General features: G+C 41.9%; 1 protein-coding gene across 22 annotated transcripts in view; it reads right to left on the minus strand.

The window, feature by feature from the left end:
- The window catches only part of UNC80 (unc-80 subunit of NALCN channel complex), a 175,071-nt gene that overhangs the window by 18,963 nt on the left and 132,578 nt on the right, over window positions 1-23,530 (minus strand). For 21 of the 22 annotated variants that reach the window (XM_078379274.1, XM_072977912.2, XM_072977905.2 and 18 more), the window contains 15 exons: window positions 22,966-23,104; window positions 21,838-21,934; window positions 20,573-20,743; window positions 20,068-20,160; window positions 18,513-18,548; window positions 17,935-18,153; window positions 14,815-15,015; window positions 10,783-10,906; window positions 8,486-8,611; window positions 5,905-6,028; window positions 4,832-5,038; window positions 4,094-4,278; window positions 3,265-3,430; window positions 1,987-2,166; window positions 714-852 (listed from right to left, as the gene is read on the minus strand). In XM_078379274.1, the coding sequence (XP_078235400.1) occupies window positions 714-852; window positions 1,987-2,166; window positions 3,265-3,430; window positions 4,094-4,278; window positions 4,832-5,038; window positions 5,905-6,028; window positions 8,486-8,611; window positions 10,783-10,906; window positions 14,815-15,015; window positions 17,935-18,153; window positions 18,513-18,548; window positions 20,068-20,160; window positions 20,573-20,743; window positions 21,838-21,934; window positions 22,966-23,104 (2,207 nt within the window). The remainder of the gene's footprint in view (window positions 1-713; window positions 853-1,986; window positions 2,167-3,264; window positions 3,431-4,093; window positions 4,279-4,831; window positions 5,039-5,904; window positions 6,029-8,485; window positions 8,612-10,782; window positions 10,907-14,814; window positions 15,016-17,934; window positions 18,154-18,512; window positions 18,549-20,067; window positions 20,161-20,572; window positions 20,744-21,837; window positions 21,935-22,965; window positions 23,105-23,530) is intronic. The other variant, XR_013538068.1, reaches the window with a different exon arrangement.

Genomic DNA, 23,530 nt, shown 5'->3' on the forward strand with positions numbered 1-23,530 from the left:
TATCTTCAACTATGGATGTAAACAGAATGCATTTGTATGGCCAAAATCAAATTAGTTATGCCTGCAAGCATCATGGAACACCATGACATCTGAAGAAGAATTACCTCAAGTTAAGACATCAGCATAGGTACTCTCTGTTGCACACAGGGTCACATGTCTCAGCATGAAACAAATAATGTTCACACTACTTTTTTCCTAATTGCAATTTGCCTCCAAAAGTTGCATCAATTTATGTTATACCAGCATAAAATCTCAGCAGGATTTTTGGCCCATTTTAAAAATGTGCTGGGAATGTTCATAACAAAATTGCTGTAATTGAAATTACCTTTTCTTTGTTAATGAGAAAGCATGACAGAATATGTAGGATTTCTACATCTATTACTACTATATGCTTATCTATGAAATTATTTAGTAAACCGCTATATCACCCAGAACAAACGAGATCTCCCACAATTTCAGAAGTTAATCAAGGTTAATGTTTGGATGAAAAACCACCAACCAATAGTGGAATAGTGGCCAAGATGCCAGTGAGGCAGCTTTCTATGTTCCTAACGTGGAGCCAGGATTGCTCCTGTCTAATTGTTTGTTACATTTAACATTGTGACAACCTTTCTTCACCCACATTTATGACTGGTAAACTATTTTATACCTTTTAAATTTCTTATGAGAACAGAAGAAATGTCAGGACACACTGAGAAAGCCCATTTTGTTACCTTTGGCTGGGTAGCATGCCCACCTCAGCCTGAGGTGCAGACATGCTGGAGAGATGGCTGGAGAATCGTCTCCTCCCAATGGCACCCAAAAGGTATGCTTCTTGTTCACTTACCACACTGGGCATGCTCACAGAATCATCTAGGAGGAATTCAGAGAGGACAAATCATTTCACGCGTATCTTCAAGCTTTTTGGATGATGATTAACTTTCTCAGTATAATTTTCTAAGCCCTTTTTGCTAATGTTTGGTGAGCACCAAGACTCAAGACTGCAAAACACAGATATGCCCTCTTTCTTCTAACTGCCCTCTTGGTTGTCTGCCAGAATCACAAGGGCTTCAGCTTGTTAAAAAAAATTGACTTTCTGTCTTCAGTCTGCCCACTTGAAACTGCCTCTGCTAATCAGCAACAGCAAATTGTCTTATTTCATTTGTGAAATAGGTTTCTAAACCATCTTTCAGGATTTAAAGTCATCACAAGGTAGAACACAAACAAAGGCTACTACAATCCTGCTAGTGTTTGGTAAGGTTTGTGCAATGTTTCACAACTAACTGCAGCTAACTGACTACATGACAGGGCACAACTCTAATGCACAATTAGGTGCACGACCAAACAAACAATAAAGACAATCTCATCAATTAGCCAAGTTCTATATGCCATACACAAACACCAACAGAATTTATTGGTTTTAGTTATCTTTTTTAATGATGTAAACTGCCTTGGGTCCTTTTATGGAAAAATGTGGGGTAAACATATTTTATATACTTTTTTAAAAAAAAAATAGAATTATTGGCTAATAAATACAAGATACAGATGCAAAGTGAGACAAAGTGCTGAATTACTCTTGATTCTTCTGGAATACCAGGTCCTTCAACCTTCATCTATTTCCATTCCAGCATATCCATGTAAGAACTACTGTGTAACTTAAAAAATTGATGCATGAGTTTCCTGATATTCTTCCTTCCTAATCCCTTCTTCCTTTTGTTCCTTCTTTAAATTCTAAGCCTACCTATTTTTGTTAATCTTACTAAATTGCAAGATGGTGGGAGAATGGGTAAACTACTTTAAATGTGAACAAGCGAGCAAGGAAGCAAGCAGACGGACGGTCCAACCAACCAACAGACCACAGGCAGGGGCTCGGTGCTCCTTACTAATGCAACTCCGCTCGCTCTTAAAAATTGTGTTGATTAATTCACCCCTGACTTGTGACTATAGTAGATGGAGATTTCAACAGAGAGAGATCAGTGATCAGCCCGCCCATGATGGCAAACTTACTTTCTTCATCTTCTTCATCCGTCCGGCTCAAAGTATCTTGAGAAGCCTGTTGGGAAGGCTCGCTGTCCTGCTCCCAGACGGTTCCTGTGCCCGTGTTGGAGCGGGACATGGTGGCAAGACTAAGTCGGTAGGCGGAGGTGGATGTGCCCACGGTGCTGATAGAGGTTTTCCCTTGGTAGGCTAAACAAACGGGGATGGAGGGTAAAATAACAATTACATTCAGGAAATAGAATAATGTTATAAAGATGTTATATGTTCATGTTCAGGCAGGAACTTTTAGAAAGAACCAAAAGGAGGGATCAAATGCCTATAAGCCATTAGTTATGGACCCTACACTAGCAGTGATGCAAGAAATATAAGAATGAGAATTTGGTCATAACAACATCAAAGTTCCATTTGGTGTGGGCTGCTGAGGGCATCCAAGAATGGATTAAATTTATCTCCTACTCCTGAAAGACTGGGATCACATGGCAATCAGACTTGCTTTAGAGTTCGTCTTCTTGTACTCCATCTCCAGTTCTATCCTGTGCCAAAGGTTAACATAGTAATCCATTCGTAGAGGAGTGAAGGATTGGGGGGGGGGGGAGAGTGAGAAAAAGCAGTGAATATTCTTTACATACTTGAAGGACAGAAACTTCTCAAAGAAGAAGATCAGTTGCTACATTGTGATAAAGGAGCAATTGTTGAGTCTCTCGATCAGTGAGTGGCTTGGGCCCCTATATTACACCAAACTAGAAGAAGCTTTCACAGTTAGAGGCCTACTCCTGTTTCTCATTTGGGTTTGAGCAGAGCAAAGAGCGTATAAGGGCAACCTGGCTTGGAAGGTACTGAATAAAGAGCTGCTGTTTGGGGACAGAAGCTGTTTGGGTAGAAACAGAAGCATGACATGAAGGAACTTAGGAATCTGAATCCGAAGCACTTCACCACCCATCAAATGGTGTTTATGCCTTGGAAAATTTTATGAGCATGTATACCCAAGGTACATGCATCTTCTCTCATAGTAACAGGTTAAGTTATATTTTGGAGTGCATGTCCTGTCCACTTTGGGATACCATTAACTCACTGCATAAGGACTTCAGCATCAGGGGATGTCCATTCAACACTTTGCAAAAGTCTGAAGTAAATGTATTAATTCCTCTTTTCATTTCTGCTTTATCCCTTATGTGAGATCAAGAGCCTTGTTCTCTTGCTCACATGGTATGGGATGCTTTGCTTGACAAAAACAATCCTGCTCTTTGTCCCCCCCCCCACCTTCTTGGCTTCCTGAGATGTCCTCACCTGACCCACTATGCACAGCCTCCTTGAGGATCTTTAGCTCATTGTTGAACTCTGCAATGAGAGAACTCTTGCAGAGGGGCCGTGGGATGAAGCGCCGTTCTAGCTGGTCGGCAATGTGCTGTCGGGCAGTCAGCTCCTCATGATTCTCAGCTGGCTGGGCTAGCAACTGGAGGCAAATGTAGTGGAGAAGGGCCACAGTAAATGAAGAATCATCATAAAATACTTCTTAATTAATTCAGAGAGAAGTCATAGTTTTGTAGTACAGTATAGCAACAGCCTATACAATGTCTCAGGTTCAAGCCTGAATCACATAATGTGAGGCAGCAGTGCTGAGAAGCCCTCTTTCTAATAAATTGGGAGGGTCACTGTCAGCCATAATAGACAGTCCTGGGTTAGTGGAAACCAGCAGACAGAAGCTTAGGATTATCATTCATTATGATTTTCTTGGTTTTGCAGTATTTTCTACTACAGACCTCTTAACAGCCAGAATCCCAAGCATTTCACAAAATGTTTCTTTCACAGTTTCATCTTTCCTATACACAAGGGAATCTACTCTCTACTAAAACTATAATAATACTATATAGACAGACAGACAGACAGACAGACAGACAGACAGACAGACAGACAGACAGACAGACAGACAGACAGATAGATAGATAGATAGATAGATAGATAGATAGATAGATAGATAGATAGATAGATAGATAGATAGATAGATAGATAGATAGATAGATAGATAGATAGATTAAAATATTGTGAAATAGTGTTAATGCATATTCTGTCACTTTATTTTAGAAGGAATGGAGATTAACTTTAGAAGCAGTTGTACCTTGCACTGAATGAAGGGTCGAAGAAGCACAAAAATAGGAATTCGAGTCCGAACTATAAAATCCACAAAATCCCACAGGGCCAGCCCTCCTACTTTTCGCAGAGCCATCTCTTTGACCTGCAAACTCAGCCAATACCACTGGCTGCCAAGTTGCCGCTCAAAACAGACAAGGATCACCTTCAGAGCTAGAAGTGAGACAAATGCCAGAACAAGTAAAATATAATGCAATGACTACATATGTAAAGACTACACAGTTCTCGCCCATTAAAAAAACCTCAAGTCTTGTAATTAGGGAAAACATCGAGGTGCTGCTACATCTGACCAGTAGATCTGTAAATAACCCAGATCTTATGGATATGGCCCTTTTATATCCTATTTTGATCTCTTCAGCTAATCAATACTCATTGGTTTCACCTTTAAATACTATATTTCAGTGTTGTAAGCCACCTCGGATCCTTTTCAAGGAGGAAGGTGGGGTAAAAATATTTTAGAATAAATTAATTAAATCAATCAGTCAAAGCAATGCCTTTGCTCTACTGTGCACAGCACAAGGTCTCCATGAAAGTATGCTCAGCTGCTGATCTAATCTTATGAAATCCATCTTGAACCTAAGAGCTTTAGCTTGTTCAGGATGTAGACTGACAATGCTTGGAATGTGGGACAAGTCCAATTAGCAATCTCCTACATACACTTACTTGGAAGTAAGACCTAATGACAAGTGAAAAAATCCTCACTCACCTAAGTAGGCTGCCTGACTAGTGGATTCGGCTAGCCCTTCTTTACGCAGATCCTTCCCTGCGTCCCCCGGAGTGGAGCAGTGGGCAGGGGAGCTCTCCAACATGAAGTTCTTGCTGCGAGAAGTGCTGATAATGCGAGGCGGCAGCAATATATTGATCACTGTCTGGAGCAGCAGGAGGACTTCTGGCTGCTCTAGCCAAGGGCTGTCTGCATAATAATCAATGGGGAAAAAAAACAAAGAACAGATCAGACCTGGCTCACGGAAGAGTTTCAGCACCACATTGTGACAAAATATGGGCATTCTTTACACTCAAGCCAGTTTGCCTCTTCCTGTAAGCAAAAGCAGGCCAGTTATTCTGGCACAGACACAACACACCGCTCCCAATTTTAAACTGAGAGCAATATGAACATCTTGGCTACTATGCACATACACCCTGCCTGCGGTTCTTTGCTTTTAACAATTAAGGACAGGTTCACACTGGCCTTGACCAGGGTCAATAAAAATGGCATGCGTTGGGCGGGGCTGCGATGTCCAGGGTGAGAGCCTCTTTAATTGGGACCCAAGCAGGTGTTCCCTTAGCGTCAAGACCATGCAACAGAACAGTGTGTTCCAGATCAAGGCCCAAGGGTGAATCAGCCTTTCAGAAATGGATCAGCCATTCTACAGGAACTGTAGTGTGAAAAAAACAGATTTCGAACCACACTAGTAGCATGCAGTTGAGAAAAGATCGGCCTAGATGGACGCTGTGTGGTTTTCTTGTTTGTTCCCATTTCTTACACACAGGTGAATTTTTTGCTTTGTCCGGCATGCTCTGTCATTTATTTTGTTCTGATCTCATAAAGAGGAGCTCCTCTTGTCAAAGACCGAATTCAGAAAGCACCGCTGAAATGAGAGAAGGACACCACAACACCTATTGACTCGTGGAGATCCCCAACAAGACCTACAGACAACACGCCACTGAAAGAACGCTCATAAGAAAAGGAATATAGAGGTGGAAGGAAGCACAAACATTTGCCGTTTCGGAGAGGCAGCAGGGAGGGGACAACAAAACAGTCTTTTCTGTTAATCAGACCTTTGCTTCCTGATCCTACTGTGAGCACAAATGGAATCAGAAGATTTAAAAGCATTCCTTCCCTCCTTTCCTGATTGGTGAATGGAGAGATCACGTGGCTTAAGGGGAAATCTTCTTTCAAAGCCTGTGCAGTAATAATAATAAGAAGAAAATAATTAATTTGTTATACTGGCAAATTATAGGGGTTAAAGTGGCTAGCCTGAAAAAGGAACCCACAAACATTTTGTTTACACAACACCCTACAGAAGCACCTTGTGCCCACATCTTGATGGGTTAACCAGCCTGAATGACACCTTCTCAAAGGTGCAAGTTCCCTTTTAGTACAGTCATTATTTCAATCTCATTCATATTTTTAAATCCAAAATAACTTCTCAGCAGACCATGCATTGATAACTGTGCCAAAGTAAAAGAGGTCAAAGTCTAAAAATGTCTGGGGGGAAAGCTAATGTAAGGGAAACTGTTCTCCCAAATACAGTGGTGCCTCACATAGCGACGATAATCAGTGCAGCAAAAATTGCTGCAAAGCGATTTCGTCACTATGCGATGTTAAAAAGCCCATAGGAATGCATTGAAACCCCTTCAATGCGTTCCTATGGGCTTCAGACTCACCTTAAAGCAAAAATCCTCCATACGGTGGCCATTTTTGCTGCCCGGTAAGCAAGGAATTCGTCCCAGAAAACAGCGGGCGGCCATTTTTTAAAACCTGGTGGCCATTTTGGAACCGCCAATCAGCTGTTAAAAAATCATCGCTTTGCGATGATCGGTAAGCAAAACGGTACCGATCATAGCAAAGCGATTTTTCCCCATAGGGAACATCGCAAAGCGATCGCAAAAGTGATCACAAAAAGTTAATCGCTATGTGATTTCTTTGTTAAACGGGGCGCCCATTAAGCGAGGCACCACTGTATAAACCTCTAGGTTACCCCATATTGCTTTGTTTGACTCTGAGTTAAACTTTCTGCTAAATACCAGGTTCTTCAATACATAGTTGTGAATTGTACTTGTTCAGTGTCCACATGTAAAATGAAATGAACCTCAACACTATTTCAGTCATTAAGATTTAGGCTAACAATGTTTGAGGGATTTTGCACAGTCCTGCAATTTAATGGTGTTAGAAAACCATGTTTCTAAAATTCAGATTTAAAATGTACAACTATAAGTTTACTTACTGTGAATACACTGCTAAAAACAACAAGGGTGTGCAAAAGAAGAGCACATTTTCCCTGCTGTTTCCATCAAGTTTAAGTTTATAATAGTGACTGTTAGTTTGAACCAGGGTTTCCATAAGTGCTGATAAAGTTCTGTTTGTCACAGCACAACTTTCACTCAGCTCAGTATCTTGTATTCCAGCAAGATTTGTCCTGTGACTCACCAGTAGAAAATAAACATAAGCTTTATTTGCAAATCTGATAGCCCAGCCTTGGAATGCTGAAGAAATCACATTGTAGGAGAGGGGGAAAAGGTGTTTTAACTGCTAACACAAGCTATCTGATCTACTTGATCCTTTGTGTATACAGTATATTTAAAACATTTTACACTAGTGTTCCAAAGATCTACACAGTTTTAGGCAAAGCTACACTACTGCCAACTTCTTTGAAAGTCACGGCAATCAAACATGTAACAGCAACAACTACAACATGCCATCAAGTTAATTCCATTTTCTGGCACCCTTCCCAGGATTTTCTAGCTACAGAATATATAGAAGTGGTTTACCGTTCCCTTCTTCTGGGGGCACTTTTGAATCATGCGGTCTGCTCCAGGCTACTCAAGCTGGCAGTTCTCCTTGGAACTCCTGACCTCTGGCTCCACACCCTGGTACCCAGTTCACCAAGCTAGTCAGCCAGATAACCACCCATAAACTTCCTTCTAAATTATTGGTTCCCAACTATGGGTAACCCAGGTGTTCTTGGGTATAAAAGTAAATATAAATATAAAACGGAACGGATCAGAGCATTTACACTTTATGTGGTCTCTTCGCCCAGTTGTTTTAATCAGGGTTCACTTCACCCTGATCAGACCCACTGGCACCTCATAGCAACAAAAACCATTTGATATCCGGGGGCGGGGGGTATTTTTAAAAACAAAGTGATGGCTTTTATTAGCTTCGAGATATCCTGTGACATGAAACTGATGAAACTTTAACTGAACTATGTTGTGAAGATGTAAAATATTTGAATTCATGCTGACTTTTCATTGAAGCAAATGAAAAAAAAAATAGTGGATCTTCATACAGGTATATGAAGAAGACAACACAGTGGGGGCGGATGACTTCAAACGCCAAGAGACTCCCCTCAGATACTGAGTTAGAATTGTCTATGTGTCAGCCCTTCAGTTGGTTTAAGACTGCATAGCCCCAACATAACTTCAGTAGGACTGTGCTACGTAAATTGATACCAACTGAAGATCTGCACAACGGCTAAATGCAGAGCTTCCAAAATTCAGCAGATTGGTGGGAATGTTTACATTTTGCTTCACAGTTTTTGCCCAGCTTTCGCAGAAAAAAAAAGAGAGAGATCACCAATGAGTTGGTGTCTCAAACATATGAGAAGCAAAGCCTGTTTAACAGGCAAGGCAGTCACACCTGAATCTGCAATGCTACAAGCCGGACAACAGCTGTGCTGAAGGGTAGAGGTGGCGAGAGATAAGGGCTGAGATGAAGAAGGGGTAATCCATCGGCCACACTGGAAGGTCCTACTACTCCCATCACCTGCAATACAAACACAGCACATCACCTTGACCAACTGTTTGCAATGCCATCCATGCCATATCCTCCAATGTTAATGAAGTACACATTTCAGGTAGCGCAAGACTGGGTTGCTCCGGGAGGCTGAGCTCTCCACAGTGCCTTGCGGTAGCTGCTGGGGCCAGTAAGGGAAAGGAATGCGTCTAGCAGGAAGTGGGTGCGGGGAGGGGGTCAGGCGCTGCTACAGGGTTAGCCAGAGGGATTGGAGAGGAGGGGCACAGGGGGGACCAGCATATGTAAGAATGCACCCAGTACTAGCCCTAAATAACCAGCACTGAAAAATAGGTGAGGTTGGAGGGTATGCCATGTAGTTACTGTAGTCTTTAGGGAAAAAATGTACTGAAATCACAGGGTTTCTCATTGGTTTCACTTGTTCCCTTCAAGTGCCATGGTAATGTCCCAAGTCTGACCCAGAAAGGGTTTCATTCATGCAATGTTCAGACCCTCCTGGATGACTGTGCCATTATTTTTTTTTAGATTAGATTTTGGGAATGGCCTATACTAATTCAGATCTACAATACAGATGATTTTGATGCAGACTTAATGATCCTGTTAGGATGCTTTCTCAAGTTTTGAAAAAATTGTCTTCTTTTTTTATTTATTTTTTTAGTGCATGGGAAGAGTCAGACTGGATCGTGGCACTAATGGAGATTCAATCTAGTTCAGCATTCTCTTCACACGGAGGGGCATGAGTTACTTTCAGAACATGGACCCAATGGCAGCCTTCATCTCACATTCAGCAGCAACAGGCATCTATAGAGGCACACCACCTCTGATACTGGAGTGGGGTTATAGCCGTTCTGACTAGCAGCTACTGATCACCAGCATCTGATAGTGAACAATGCAGCCATGTTTCCAGTGGCTACTCCAAGCTGTTGGGATATGTACGCGCGCACACACACCCGCCAAGATACAGGTTAAGAGGCACTAAAAGTACAGTGCTTAAGAGGAAATGAAGAGTGGCTTGAGCTTAGCTCTTGCCAGAAGTTCCTAAATTTCTGACTAGCACATATCACTTACTAAAACATTGCGATCCTGGATTATGAATAGTGTTTGGAAGACTAGTTGTGCCTGCACTTATGCCTGCTTTCCATCTGATCCCCCTATCCATAGCAACTGAAAATTACAATATGCAACTGAAGAGATGGGAAGCAGACATAAACGCAGGCACTGCTTGTCCTTCAAATAACATGAATCCAGCAACCATCTTTCAGCATGTTACATGTTATTGGCAAGAGAGAAATGATCACTATTCAATGAAGGGCATGAGTTCCTGTACCCAGATTACATTCTGAATCAAAGAAATTTTGAATCAAAGGCAGAAGTGTTCTGTTTATCTCAGGGCAGGCAACCTGATTTCACCCCTCCAAAATTCATAGCTGTAATTCCCATAAGCCCTCAGCAATCATAGCCAATTATTGATTGATTGATTGATTGATTGATTGATTTCCCATCTTTTTCCTTAAAAAAGACCCAAGGCAGCTTACATCATTAAAAAGATAATATTTAAAAGCTAAAACTGTAAGTATACAAATATTTAAAGGTTTAAGAAACAGTTATAGTCCAAAATATCTGGAAAATTGCAGTTGTGTGTTCAAGAATTCCCTAGTGCAACTGAATTATACCTACAGCTGGTTGCTAAAGCACAGAAGGATCTGAACATTGTACAAGGAAGTTCCAAATGTACTTGAGACTATGGACATTACAAAGGGGGAAAAATTTACTCAAGGGATTCCTCCCATTTGTCAATTGTTCACTCCCTTTTGGAGAGAGACAAAAATTGTTTTCTTTCCATTACCTGAGACCGAATATGTCTCCAGCTTCCCCATCCCACTCCCAACTTTTCTACAGGTGTGTGCAGTATCTACCACCCCACTCTCCAACTTGCAGCCCTCAACTCTCGGCGCAACAGGCAGGAGTGAATTTTCAAAGTGTTGCGTGGAAAGTAGCAAAAACCAGTCACTGGACTATGAGGATCCTTCCCATTCTCTCCCCATGCACCACTCTGAAAATGTACTCCACTATTCCTAAGGTAATTTGAGGAGCTGATGAGTATAAATGAGGGGACAATAGAGGCTGGCTAAATATTAATTCCAAGGGAAGATGTGCAGGAGAATGCAAGTTTGGTTACTCACCAGATTAACACAGACATTGATCAGTGACCTAAGATGAGGCAGGAAGGATATGATTGGCTGCCTCTGAAGTGTCAAACAAACCCCTTCAATCAAACTGCTGGCAGGCTCCCACTCAACCTGTCGCCTGGAATACAACAGTAGGTGGCATTAGGTGTCTGGCTGCACCAGAAACCCTACATTAAGGGGACTGAAACAAAGGGACACCAAGGATGAAGAAGGATGTCTCAGAAGACAGAAATCTACATTACAAGGCTAGCATTTTACCCATGCCATTCACAAAAACAGTGCAGAAGAAACTGGACCTGCAGGATGGGGGCAGTGTTACCAATGCTCATACAGTGACAAAAATATAATGAGACCCATAGCAAACATGAAAGGAGTGAGAAAGGTGAGTTTGTTAATGTCTCAGGAAGGCAAGCTTCAGGTCTTAATGGTGTTCTGTCACTGAGGCAAATTTCTGACCTCTGAGATTGCCTTCTTGTACTGGAAAGGTTTTGCTACCTTCTACAAATTGAACTAAAGATTCTGAGATTAAGATGTGAATCTTCTCAATGTCAGACTGAATACATGTCTGAAAACCACAGTGCAATTTCTCTGCATGAAATCTCCCCACCCACTCACCCACCCACTCAGAAATAAATCTCATGGGAAATCTTGCAGGATTTCTTTGCAGTTTTGTGGTCATTGGTTTCGGGAAGAAATGTCAACATCTATAGGATTATGATAATTCCTGCACAGAACTACTTGTTCTCTACACAGGAAAGAGTATCGAGCTGTGCGAAATTTGCACGTTTCTGCACAGAATAATATGCAAAAGAATTTGTGGTGGGGGAGGATGGAAGGACACAAGACTGGGGGGTTCAATTTAATGGGACACCTGGAAGACTCATTAATGCAGTGAGAAGACTTGGCATGCTGAGATCCAGAAAACTACAGAGAATGATAAACTTTGCTAGTACTTGTCTCTTCCCTATTCTGAGAAATGCAAATGTCCTCAGCAGCTTTCAGCAATATTCTGGTGTAGACTAATCCAATGGATGTCAGAGATGAAATGGATATGAGGGTGCCTGATATTCAGAACAACTTTCTGGACTGGGCCAGAGCAGGACAACACCCTTCATGTTTTTAAAGCAAAAAGCAAAGTGTGCTGCTTATATACCGCCCCATAGCGCTTCAAGCACTCTCTGGGTGGTTTACAAATTAATTATGCAGGCTACAAATTGCCCCCACCCCAGCAAGCTGGATACTCATTTTACCGACCTCAGAAGGATAGAAGGCTGAGTCAACCTTGAGCCGCTACCTGGGATTGAACCTCAGGTCGTGAGCACAGTTTTGGCTGCAGTACAGCGGTTTAACCACTGCGCCACGAGGCTCATTTGCAAAACTGTTTTTTCTATAGGGTTTGTTGATGATTAAAGGCTCGCTATAAAGCTCGTTTTTCATATAAGCTTCTGTCAGTTGGACAACTGAACATGGCGATTTGTTATTGAATCTCTTCCATTATGTACTGTAGATTCTCCAGCAGCACTCCGTGATGTTCTAGAGTTTTTCCACTCATCACAGCAAGTGCTGACAAGCAAACTGATGAAGGGATCCCTGCTTTCTTATTGCTTGGTTCTTTAAACTCTTACTGTGAGCCACTTAGTCAACTCACAGGGAAGCAATATAGGAAACAAAGAAACAGCAAAACGAGTCAAAAAGGATGCTGGTTGGATCCAGAACAAGGCTTCCCCAAAACATTTGCTGCTTGAAAAAAAGACTATAAATTGCTGTCCCATCTGCATCACACACCAAAGTGAAGTGTTAGCTGTGTATTTTCCCACACTTGTGGGCAGCATTCTAATTTAGGAAGTGCAGGACCAGCATTATGGCCAATGAAGTTGTGCCCTCCAAGAGCGGGGAATAGCCAGGAGGTTCTGATGAAAGGCTCAGGGAGTGGCGGCTGCTACTGCTGACCTACAGTGTTTGTGAGCTGCGCTGCTGCCTGATCTTACTTGGTGGTGCAGCTGGCTGATTTCACTTTTAGAAAAGTTCTGCTTACAGAAAGTGTATCCCCCTAATTTTCATTTACTGTATTTCCCAGCCCTTGCACTGCGGCTCACTCCATCCAACAGGATCCCTTGACCCTCTCTGTAGCATTTTCTAGGATGCTCCTGTGGACTGGAGAAGGTAACTGCACCACTTCTTACAGGTATTAATCCAGACATAACCCATGGTATCCTGTGAAGTGGTCTTCATAGGCGTGATGTAGGTAGCAATTAGCTACAACTCCTCCACCAACTAGAAAGGATATGTTCTCTAGAAAACAGATGTCAGTCTACTGCTACTACAAATCTTTTGGGAAAAAAATATTTTTCCTCTGGAATGTTAGAATCTGTGCTGGAAACATATTTCCTCTGGAATGTTAGAGTCTGTGCTGGAAATCAGCAGGTGTGTTATTGCACATGGAGATACCAAACATGGCTTAATGAACATAAAATCATGTATATCTGTCTTCCTTGCTGTTTATCCTATTTACATTAATTACAATGTGGATGAGGAGGCACAGGCAGAGAAGGGATGCCGTATGGTCACTGCTGTAATCAAAATTACTTTTCTGGTGTCTTCATGGATGAACACACGGTAAGTATCCTGAAAGCAAGGCATTTTTGGTAAATCTATTTCAATTCTAGAGAGATTCTGAATGTGCAATATTAAAAGAAAAATCCTGTAACTGGTAAGACATGAGGAAATGTTGTTTTAGTTACCAGTGATATGAACAAAATGCATCACCACAGTTCCCAACTGGGTGCAGGTTGCTACCAAAGTCCTTGGTCACCAGGAAGTTTCCCTCTCATGTCATAGACTTGAAAATAACCTCAGGAGAGCTGGAGCTCCCAGAGGTCTCTGGATTTCTGATTTTGGATATGCGATTCTCATATCAAGGCTTCCATGTAATATGCGCCATGTGAAAAGATGGAAAACTCTAAACTTTTCCTAAGCAAATCTTTTGGCCAAAGTAATTCAGAATGAAACGACAGATCTCAACAGTTATATGGATCAGTGACAGCTCTTTATCTTAGTTCCAGAAGAGGGACTCCTTCTGGCTAAAAATACCCAGACATTCTCTGCCATGTTCTAATCTAACAAACACCATTTGGTATAAACTTTCAGAGGCCAAGGTGCGCTTCATCCTTTACATCTTTAAGAGAGTTGTTTAGATTTTCCTTGCCTCTTCCGCAATGTTTCTCAAACAAGTGTTTTTATCTACAACTTTGTTTATCTAAGCAGATACAGGATCTGCTTCTAGCGCCAAAGTATTCACCCAATCAAGTGGTTAATCTGAGGCTGAAGTGAATGTATCCAAAACATCTATAAATAAGGGTTAATGATGCAGGAGAACAGATATATCTCAAGGAGTTCTGAAATGAATTCACCATGAGAAACAAGGCCGTTTATATGGCTTTTCCAGTCCTCAACATGATGACTCCTGCATTTCTTAAGACTGTTACATTTCGTTATCTTTAAAAACTTCTGTGGTTGCAGACAGATTTAACCACATAACATGCACACAACTCTGCAGACTTTAATCACATGTGCCAAAGTTAACTATCTGAATATATCAGGCCAAAACCCAAATTAAAAATAAATAAATAAAAACGAAAACATTGTGGCAACTTAAAGACTAACTTAAAATAGCTGTACTGTATTTTAATGTGAGCTTTTGTGGACACTTCCTCTGAATACAGTACCTGAAGACAGTTAGTGGTGATTTTAAATGTTACAAAAACAACCACCTCAGTCTGGAATCCTCTTTTGTGGAGCATGCTACATTTTTAAAATTTCTGTTATTTCTAAATAAAAGATGTATTTCCTCTATTGTTGCCTCAAAAGTAGGGCCAGAAGCACACAAGCACCAATAGGAGAAACACATTTTTATTTTGCTGTGAGAATTCAGTGCAGCAAATCACTGTCAATAAAATGACATACCCTTCCTTCAAGGCTCGCAACATCAGAAACGGAGCCTCATAGGTTTCCGTCACACCTGCTCACCTCAAAGTAGGCATCTTGTGAATTTTATTGAACATACGATCCAATCGTTTTAAGATGAGGATCAGGGCAGGCCTCACTGCCTCGGCCGTCCAGTCAGTGATGGGTAGCATCTCCATGATGTATCGCCGGAGCCCACGGCTTTCCATCGTCTGGGTGTCATAAGGTGCCAGCTTCAGAAGGGAATGTGCAATTTCTGCCAACCTAAAATTATTGCTTGTTAAGAGGGAAATCTGAGATTCTATAAAGTGAGCTCCTGTGACTACTGCATAGTGGAAAAACACACCTCCATTAATAGAATGTAACCTCTGGATGTACACTTTAGCAAGTTCAAGGGTCTCACAAGTTAAGGCACCTTTACTTTCATGGACATCTGTTTGAGTATTGCTCTACAATCTATATATGGCATACAGTAATGCTCCGACGTGTCTAAGGAATCTCTGACATTCTTTGATATAAACCACATCTATAAAACCCATATTATTCTCTTTCAAGGTCCACTTACTTAAGAGTCATTACAAAATACACATATAGTACTTTATAAGATTTAGTAACTACTGGGTCACTACCTGGACATTCAAAAAATGTTCAGTATACAAGCCTGCTCTTAGATTATGTACCATGTCCTATGGTATGACAAAATAACTAGATAAACATAAAAGCAAATAGAAGCCTTTTTTGTTAATGAAAATTGGAGGTGCATGACCCCTAATCCAGATCCAGAATACAGAAGTATGAAAAGTTCTATTTCAACCCCTATAATAGGGTCCAATCCAGATCAGGGACCACAAACAGCCAACTTTGGAAAGAAACTTTCATGGGAAACTTACACTCATGGGAAAATTATGTGATTAACCTTATAATTGAAATTCTGTTGATTGACAAAGTCAGTCTCAACTACAGTAGCCTTATTTGAATCAATGGAACTTACAGCGGAGTTGAATTACGAAATCCCCACTGATTGAATGGGCCAACTTTAGTTGCGATTTATTATGCTAAGCTACAGATTCCAGCCTGTGTGTAGTTTTGCCTGCAAACCTCTGAGAAAATCACCAGCTTTGCATTGAGCCAGACATAATATGAATGGATCTTCAAGAAACTGGCTCAAGCAAGTATTTGGATTATTTATCGAAGCAACATTTGCAACTGCTTGAAATCTATTTCTTCACAATGATGCCAATCTGTAATATAGTCAATGTGGTTTTAAAATGACTCAGACCTGAGTATTTAGCAGACTTGTCATGAATTTGTATCCAGAAAGAGAGAATCTGTGAAATCAACACTTATTATAGGGGGGACCTCAACTACAACAGAAGCAGAACTTTAGGTTCTACAGCCAAGGAACAACTTAAACAAAACTAACAGACAGCATATTTGCTGAACACAAATCAAATTCATAAATAAAATACAGCATATGCTGAATATCCAGGAATTAGCAAACCAAGCAGAAATTGAAAAACCTCTCTAAGAATGAAATTTACATGCTGCAGGATGACTGTAAGGCTTAAAACTGGCAGCAACAGCAAACTGGGAAGCAACACACTTCACAACCTAGTAGCAATTTCACACCCTCTTCTATTCTTCAGATACAGAAAAAGAGGCTACCAAAGAACTATTTGCTAAATCCACCAATATTCAGAATGATTACCTAGTGGACAATGGGTAGTGAAACAGAAGGCTCATCCTCTCTGAGATTACAAAGAATCTGAAAAGGTGGATGGAAAGTTTGATGGGCTTCTATAGACTGAATGATGAAAATGTATTGTGTGCTTTGAGGTGGTGTCAACATTTTCCTTTGTTATTTCTTTCTAAATAGGTCTTAATAAAGCCACATGAATGTATTTTTGTTTCATCTTCTGTAAGAACTAGCAGCCCTATCTGAGCTAATCATTTCAATATGTTTCTTACTGAATGTGTTATGGTGTCCATGAAGTCATGCTTATGAAGGTCCTGTGCCTGTTGACAGTAACTCTCTACTGTATATTTGTTCTAAACTTACAACAGTAATGTATCATCTCTGCAGATGAAACAACTGAGGAGGCTGGTATATGGGTGGGAAAGCCTTCTGAGAGGAGAGGCAATTGCACTTGTTCTTTTAAAAATGAACAGGTTATCTATATTCCAGCATAGGCAAAGAAAAACACAGTTTTCTCAGGACAATCTCTCTCTCTCTCTCAATGACAGCTCTGTACTTCATTTCATTGTTTTCTTATATAAACAGTATTCACAGATCTAAATGTAATAGAAGTATTTCTCTATGTTCAATCTGAAAACCTACCAAAACTCCATAAAAGTACGTATTATCTCTCTTGTGTCGGCAATATCCAAGGACACGGTAGAAAATATGTCAACCGACATTTTCGGAGCAATCACAATTTGACAATAAAGTGCTCAGAAATGACAATTTCCCCAAAAGGAGAAACAATCTGAAAGGATGAAATTAGTAACCCTCATAACAAAAGAATTACAAACCTAAGCTAAATGATTTCCTGAGAGGATGTTGTCAGTATAGGAGAACTTAAATCCAGCATTTACAAGGAAAAATTGGCATGCATAAGTAAGTCAAATTGTTCCACTGACCTGGGTGTCAGGCGTATTTACCATGTTGACCTTCCTGGGTCACCTCACAGCCCCTGAATGCAACCCCCATAAACATTTCTAAGTGACCTACCATGCTCTGAGAGGATTCTAGCAACTGTATCAAGGAGACAGCAGTGTCCCTCCCTCAAGTTCCCAAACTTCTGAGATCAAAACCAGAATTGGCCACCCAGACACTTCTGGCTGCAGTTTCCTCCCTAGATTTTGGCCATCCTCAGATCCAGCACAGCCTACAGAGACTGCTAGGGGCACAAATATGGCCCTCAGTCCCTCCGAAGTTGCCACCGCTACTTTAGAGGCTATGTTCCTCACTATTCTGATGTTAATGGGACAACCAGAAAAGGTTCTGGAACAGAAAGAATCTTGTTCTACTCACAATGAAAAGCTTTTGACTTCTTTTAAGGTGTGCTGATAACACTCAGGACGTCTCTTGGGATATATTTACCACATGCATCTACCGTACGATAGCTATATAAAACTAGACATTATATGTATTCAAAGATTCATGTGCTCTTAAAGTAATACCTCATATGAGACTTAACATCCAGTAGCTCTAAGGAAGTCACCCTAGGCTCTCCAGCGAGGTTTTGCAAAATCTTCAGCCTGGGGCCACAGTGTTTATAGAACTCTGTACAGATATTCAACAGGGACTCACGAGGTCGCCTGAACTCTTCCCTAGCAATACGTTCATCCAGTTCCTCTCGCTGGAGGCCTTGGCCTTCCTCCAGCAGATGAAGGTTTTCCCTGAAGATTACAAAAGGGAAAAGATGCAGAACGTGAAAGTGGAGGCAGAGAAAAAATGTGTTGATAAAGGGGAGACATTGCAATGAACCCCTCCTTTTGAACAGGTAGGGATGTACCTGTGCAGATGCTTTGATGTGAGTAATTTCTCCCATAACATAAAAGGAGGAACACGTGGTTAGGACATTAAAAAGAGAGAAGATATTATCTGGAAAGCCCCCATTAAAATACCTTTTACCTGTTTCCCCTCTTACGGCATCTCTTGTACCAAATTGTCGAAAGTGGACCCCTTGGTGTGAGATAACCATACCGGAGGAGTTCATCACATGTACTGAAGATAGTGGGTGGCAAGCACACAATACCTGATAAAGTGCAGCTTGGCTCCTTGCTCTGGATACCTAAAAATAAGGGGAGAAAATGATGAAGAGCTAATAAGGGAGAAGGATGCGATGTGCACTTTTGGCAAGCTGTCTGGCCTCAGCCCACAGGGAGCAAGCAGCCAGGAGGAGGGTGAGGCGCCTCAGGATCAGGCTGGCTGGAGGGAGTCCCTGCAACTGCAGGAGGGACAGCTGGAAGAGAAATGGTGGAGGGGAATAAAAGAGCAGGACTAGGATAGCAAGAGGTCACTGCCTATCTTGGCAGAAGAGGACATGCGGGAGATGCCAGAAGCTGCCTATCCTTGCCGGGCTTATTGGCTTGTCATAGGAGCCAGGCACAGAAACTCCAGCCACCTGCTTGGACAAGGCTATGTTCGCCTGGACATCCCTCCAGCTATGGAGAGGCAATTGAGGGGAAGGGACCTGGAGAGATGGGTTGCATCTTGTGCTCATTTATACAAGCTTTCCCTAAAAGTGGTGGATCCTGGACCTAAACTCTCGCCTCCTTCCTGCATTTCAGAATCTGGACTCTGGGGGGATTCCAATGAAACTCACTGGACTCCCACATTGACAAGCCATTTAGGGACTGTAGCAGGGGGAAGGCAGAGGGAGCTTCTACTATAAATCTAATAAAAACTGACAGGAGTCAAGAAGCTGAGCTGGAGTCCACGGAGTTATTAACAGGGAACACCGGCTGTGCCATCCAGGGGGCTGGTGGGACACACAACAACCCAATGAAACTGATGGCACTGAGTCGAGTTTCAGTGTGGAGCCCTAGGGCTAAGTAGAAAAGAAGCTCTTGTCCCCAACGGAGTGGGCGTAGGAGCAGGAATTTCCTCCTTCTCTGTACCCCAGTGTGTGCTCTGAGACACTCTTGGGCATAGAGGCAAGCCAGTATTCCTCCCTCTCCGTCCTTTCGTTCAAAGCTGGTGGAGGCAAGTGGGGACAGGATGGCTTGCTCCGGTTTTAATCCCAACAAGCACTCTAAGGTCAGAAGCTCAGTTCTCATGCTGAATGGGAGGCAGAGGTACATCGCCATGCATTCTATTTCTGTACCAAGGCAAGCACCCCCAGCGTAGAGCACCTATCAGGAGGAGGCTTTCACCTGTGGTGCCAGGTTCAGTTTGTGCTCACGCAACAGACGGCAGCTCCTCTTTCGCCATGGTGTTAGGACAGGGGGCAGGACGATGACCAAACCTTGCCTTGTTTCATGGGGGCAGATGAAGCACCGCCCTCACAGACAACATGACTCTGATTAGGAAACACTAGGAACAAATGATCTGGGATGGATGTCTTTTGTATCCTGTTCCATTTTTCAGTGTCTTACGAGTTTGGGTCTAGCAGCAGTTGGAAGCAACACACTGGTTTTCATGTTCCTTTGATGTGGTTCAACAAGGCTATCGTTATATTTTGCCATTATGACCCATTCTGTTCTCTAGCACCATCCTGAGTCCAGCCTGAAACTGGGGGCACATATATGCAGTATCACAAAGCAATTGGGTACGCGGCTGGAAATTGTGGGTCAGCCCCCATTAATCACCTGGTATTTGTTCCAGATGACATTGTGTGGTTAGCAGTAGTGGTTCCTTTATGGCCTTGATCACAGCGACTCATTTGAGGTGCTGTCATTGGCCTGTTTAAAAAGAGAGACAGAACAGACACAGACAGACCATCAAAAACTCATTCTGGTGGCAACCACTGAATTTGCCATAGAAATGCGAATTTTTGTCACCCATATGCCATCATCAAAGTCAATAACTTGATTTTGGCCACATGTTTCTTCTCACCTGCACAGATTTGGAGAAAATACATTTTGAGATGGAACTGACAAGATTCAGATTTTTTTAAAATTCCAATTTTAGGTTTGCAGAAAGGAATCCTTATTTCATAAGTCAGATTGTCCTCGTGATTTTAACTGAAAGTGTATATTTGATTGTGGGCAGGAACCTAAATAACATGGAATGTGGAATAAATGCTCTCATGATCTCCATCTCTTGGCTCATTTGAAGCCACAAACACATGAAGGGGGGGCAGCGGACACTCACCTGGTGAGAACCTCCACGCTGTACAAAAGGGCTTGCAAGGAGGTAGCAAGAGCCGCCGTCGCGGCAATTTCTTCTCGAGCAGCCGTCACTGTCTCCACTTGGGAGGTCTGCCTCTTAAGCCTCTGCAGGTAACAGGGAACCAGGGCTTCGAGGACCATCAGCATCTGAAGACTAAGGCAAGGTGCAACATTTGAAGATGAAATCCAACTTAAAGGTCTCTCTGTTTTCTGAGCGGTTGCCACATTTGTCTGTTTCAGCAACAGAAAAACTCAAATCTGAGGGTTTTTTTCTGGACAAAATCCTGTTGTGTAACTTTGCACCAGTGTATCCTGGATGGAGCTGGATGGATCACTCAGTGGTTTGGGAGTTCGATTCCCCACTGCTCCTCCTGCCAGTAAAGCCAGCCAGCCTGTGTGGCCGTGGGCAAGCTGCACAGTCGCAGGATGCCCCCACGAGAAGGGAATGGTAAACTACTTCTGAAAAACCCTGGAAATGGTCACCATAAGACAGAATGGACTGGTGGCACATGATTATTGTATTATCTGGGATCAGGTACAGGAAGCTTTTAAAGTAATTAAAAGTTTCCTATCACCCTTATTTTAGGTTCCAAGGCTTCCTAGGGCTCCCTTTTGCCTGACAAAGCCTTTAGGAGCTTGAGACAAGGAAGCAAGACTTTAATTGTTAAAAAAAAACTGTTGCCAACTGTCCCAAGTCCTTTAAATTAAATGCTTCTGGCACCATTGTCAAAGATACATCAACAGAATTTTGGCCACTGACTTCAAAGCCAGCGGAGGGGGAGAGGTAAATATAGAACCAGAATGCCAAGCCCTAAATTGATATTTTGGCTCCAGATGGTATATTTTCTCTGCTGGAATTGGTTGGAGTCCTTTAAAAACATATTAAGGGAGATGCTGTATGAATGCATAAGACAGTACACAGAAAGGTCTTTCTCACTTAAAGTCATTAAGATTCACCGAGATATACTGCCAAGTTATTGTCAAAAATCTTATGGAAGTAATAGTCTGATCCTGTGAACTTCCATGAAAAACCTCTTAGGTTGGCCTGCAGCATGCCATATGAAAGCATTTTTTAAGAAGAGGCAATACTTGTTTAAATCACAAGTAAAGTTGTAATCACATCCATACTAAGCGTTCCCGTTTAAGTCATACTTTCTTCTGTGTTTAGGAACATGTGATTCTGGGTCTTGGCAAATGGATTCAGAAGTTAAACAACAACAAACAAACGAAAGCCCAAATACATGTTACCTTCTGAAAGATTCAGGGGCATATGCCACCACTGTCACACACAACTTGATGGATTCACTGATGGAAAAGGTCAGGTCCTCATTGCCATAGCAGAAATCTGAAAAGAGGGAAAAGCTGAATACTAACTGGGTGGACATATTGGAGACATGTTCAAGACATCAATTACATCTTGTGAAAAAGCTGAGAAACTGGGGGAACATGGAATCTATTTGGAACATCCAAGGCTTCTCTGTCAGTGCCTGGGAACGGCTGGCTGGGAATCAGGGGTGGGGTGGGCAGTGTCTCCCCAATAATGAGAAGGGAGTAACAGCTGCAGTAACAGCTGCAATTTATATCTTGTGACAGGGGCTTTCAAGGCCTAATCAGCTTCTTCCCTGGTACTGTACTAACTGGAAAATTATGTCAGCTGTATGAAGGGAGGAGGCAGAAAGTACTCTTGTCTTCATGACTATTTGAGGGAACTCGAAGCCTGATTGGCAGATTATCTGGAAGGATGCAGAATGTGACCTTTAATGTGTAAAAAAGGGATCCAGAAGTTACTTTGGTTGGCTTAGCTTACCTCTTAGGAAATGCTATGCTCAGTTGCTGTCCTGTCATGCCTTGCCTGGAAGGATGCACTTTGGGTATGCTTCCAAACTATGGTGACTACACTAATGCATTTCACAGATTAGATTAACTTTTTCTGAAGTGTTCTCTTGATTACCTTGGCTTTTGTCTCCAATTGCCTTTTTTGCTCCAAGTACTTTGTGAAGCTTTTGGAACTTTTGCCTTGCCCCTCCTTTTCATTAAATAAGATATAAAAACCTCTCCAACCTTCTGGGGTTTTGGCTGAGAGGATTTGTGTCACTAATACCAGGTTTTGCCTTGACCACCTACTGGGAGTTTTGGTATTTGTGAAGAAGTGCCAGCTGAGGCAAACTAACAAATAAGGGTTGGCTGACTGAGGGAAAATTGAAGCCCATCTGCCCTGTAGGTCTCTGCCTGAACCCTTTTACAGTATTTGCTATTTACTTAGAGGAAAGTTGTTTATTTATTTAAGACCACTAAATTCCTCACACACTCTGCCCCCATAAGATTTCTTTCATAGGAAAAGTTAATTAAAGAAGTGTTGAAAAGAGATGAAAATACCTAATGACTTTAAAGGCTTCTCTGCTTTCACCAGTTCTAGAATATCCAGATTATCTGGAGTGTCTCCTTCTAAGGACTGAAGTAGATCAAACAAGCACTGCGCTGATACCCCCTTGCTTGGTCCATTGTTTCCACCATCCTGTATTTAAAACAACAACAACAACAACAACAACAACAACAACACAAGGCTGGATTGTGCATAGATTCTGTTACATTGTTGTTATGCTCAAAGACTTTAAGTGGCACTATTTTTGGATTCTGACTTTTTTACATGTGTGCTGCTATCTCCAGGCCACCAGATATATGATTGGCTACACAAAACATGTATAACAAAATATAAATTGACCCAATGTGTGCTTAATGTCTCAAAGATGAAAGTTTGTCTCAACAGAGCTGGGAGAAATCAAGACACCCGAGAGACAGTTAAACTGGATGAGATATGGAAGAGCTGCTTTCATTTGTTTTGTCTGTTGCTTATTTTGTCTTGTTAAATAGCTGCTTGAGAGGACAAATTTCATTGGGACTACATTAAATTCAGTAATTCAGTGATTGTTGATTGTGCACA

This window comes from Pogona vitticeps, chromosome 1, assembly GCF_051106095.1.
Source record: "Pogona vitticeps strain Pit_001003342236 chromosome 1, PviZW2.1, whole genome shotgun sequence".
Taxonomy (NCBI): domain Eukaryota; kingdom Metazoa; phylum Chordata; class Lepidosauria; order Squamata; family Agamidae; genus Pogona; species Pogona vitticeps.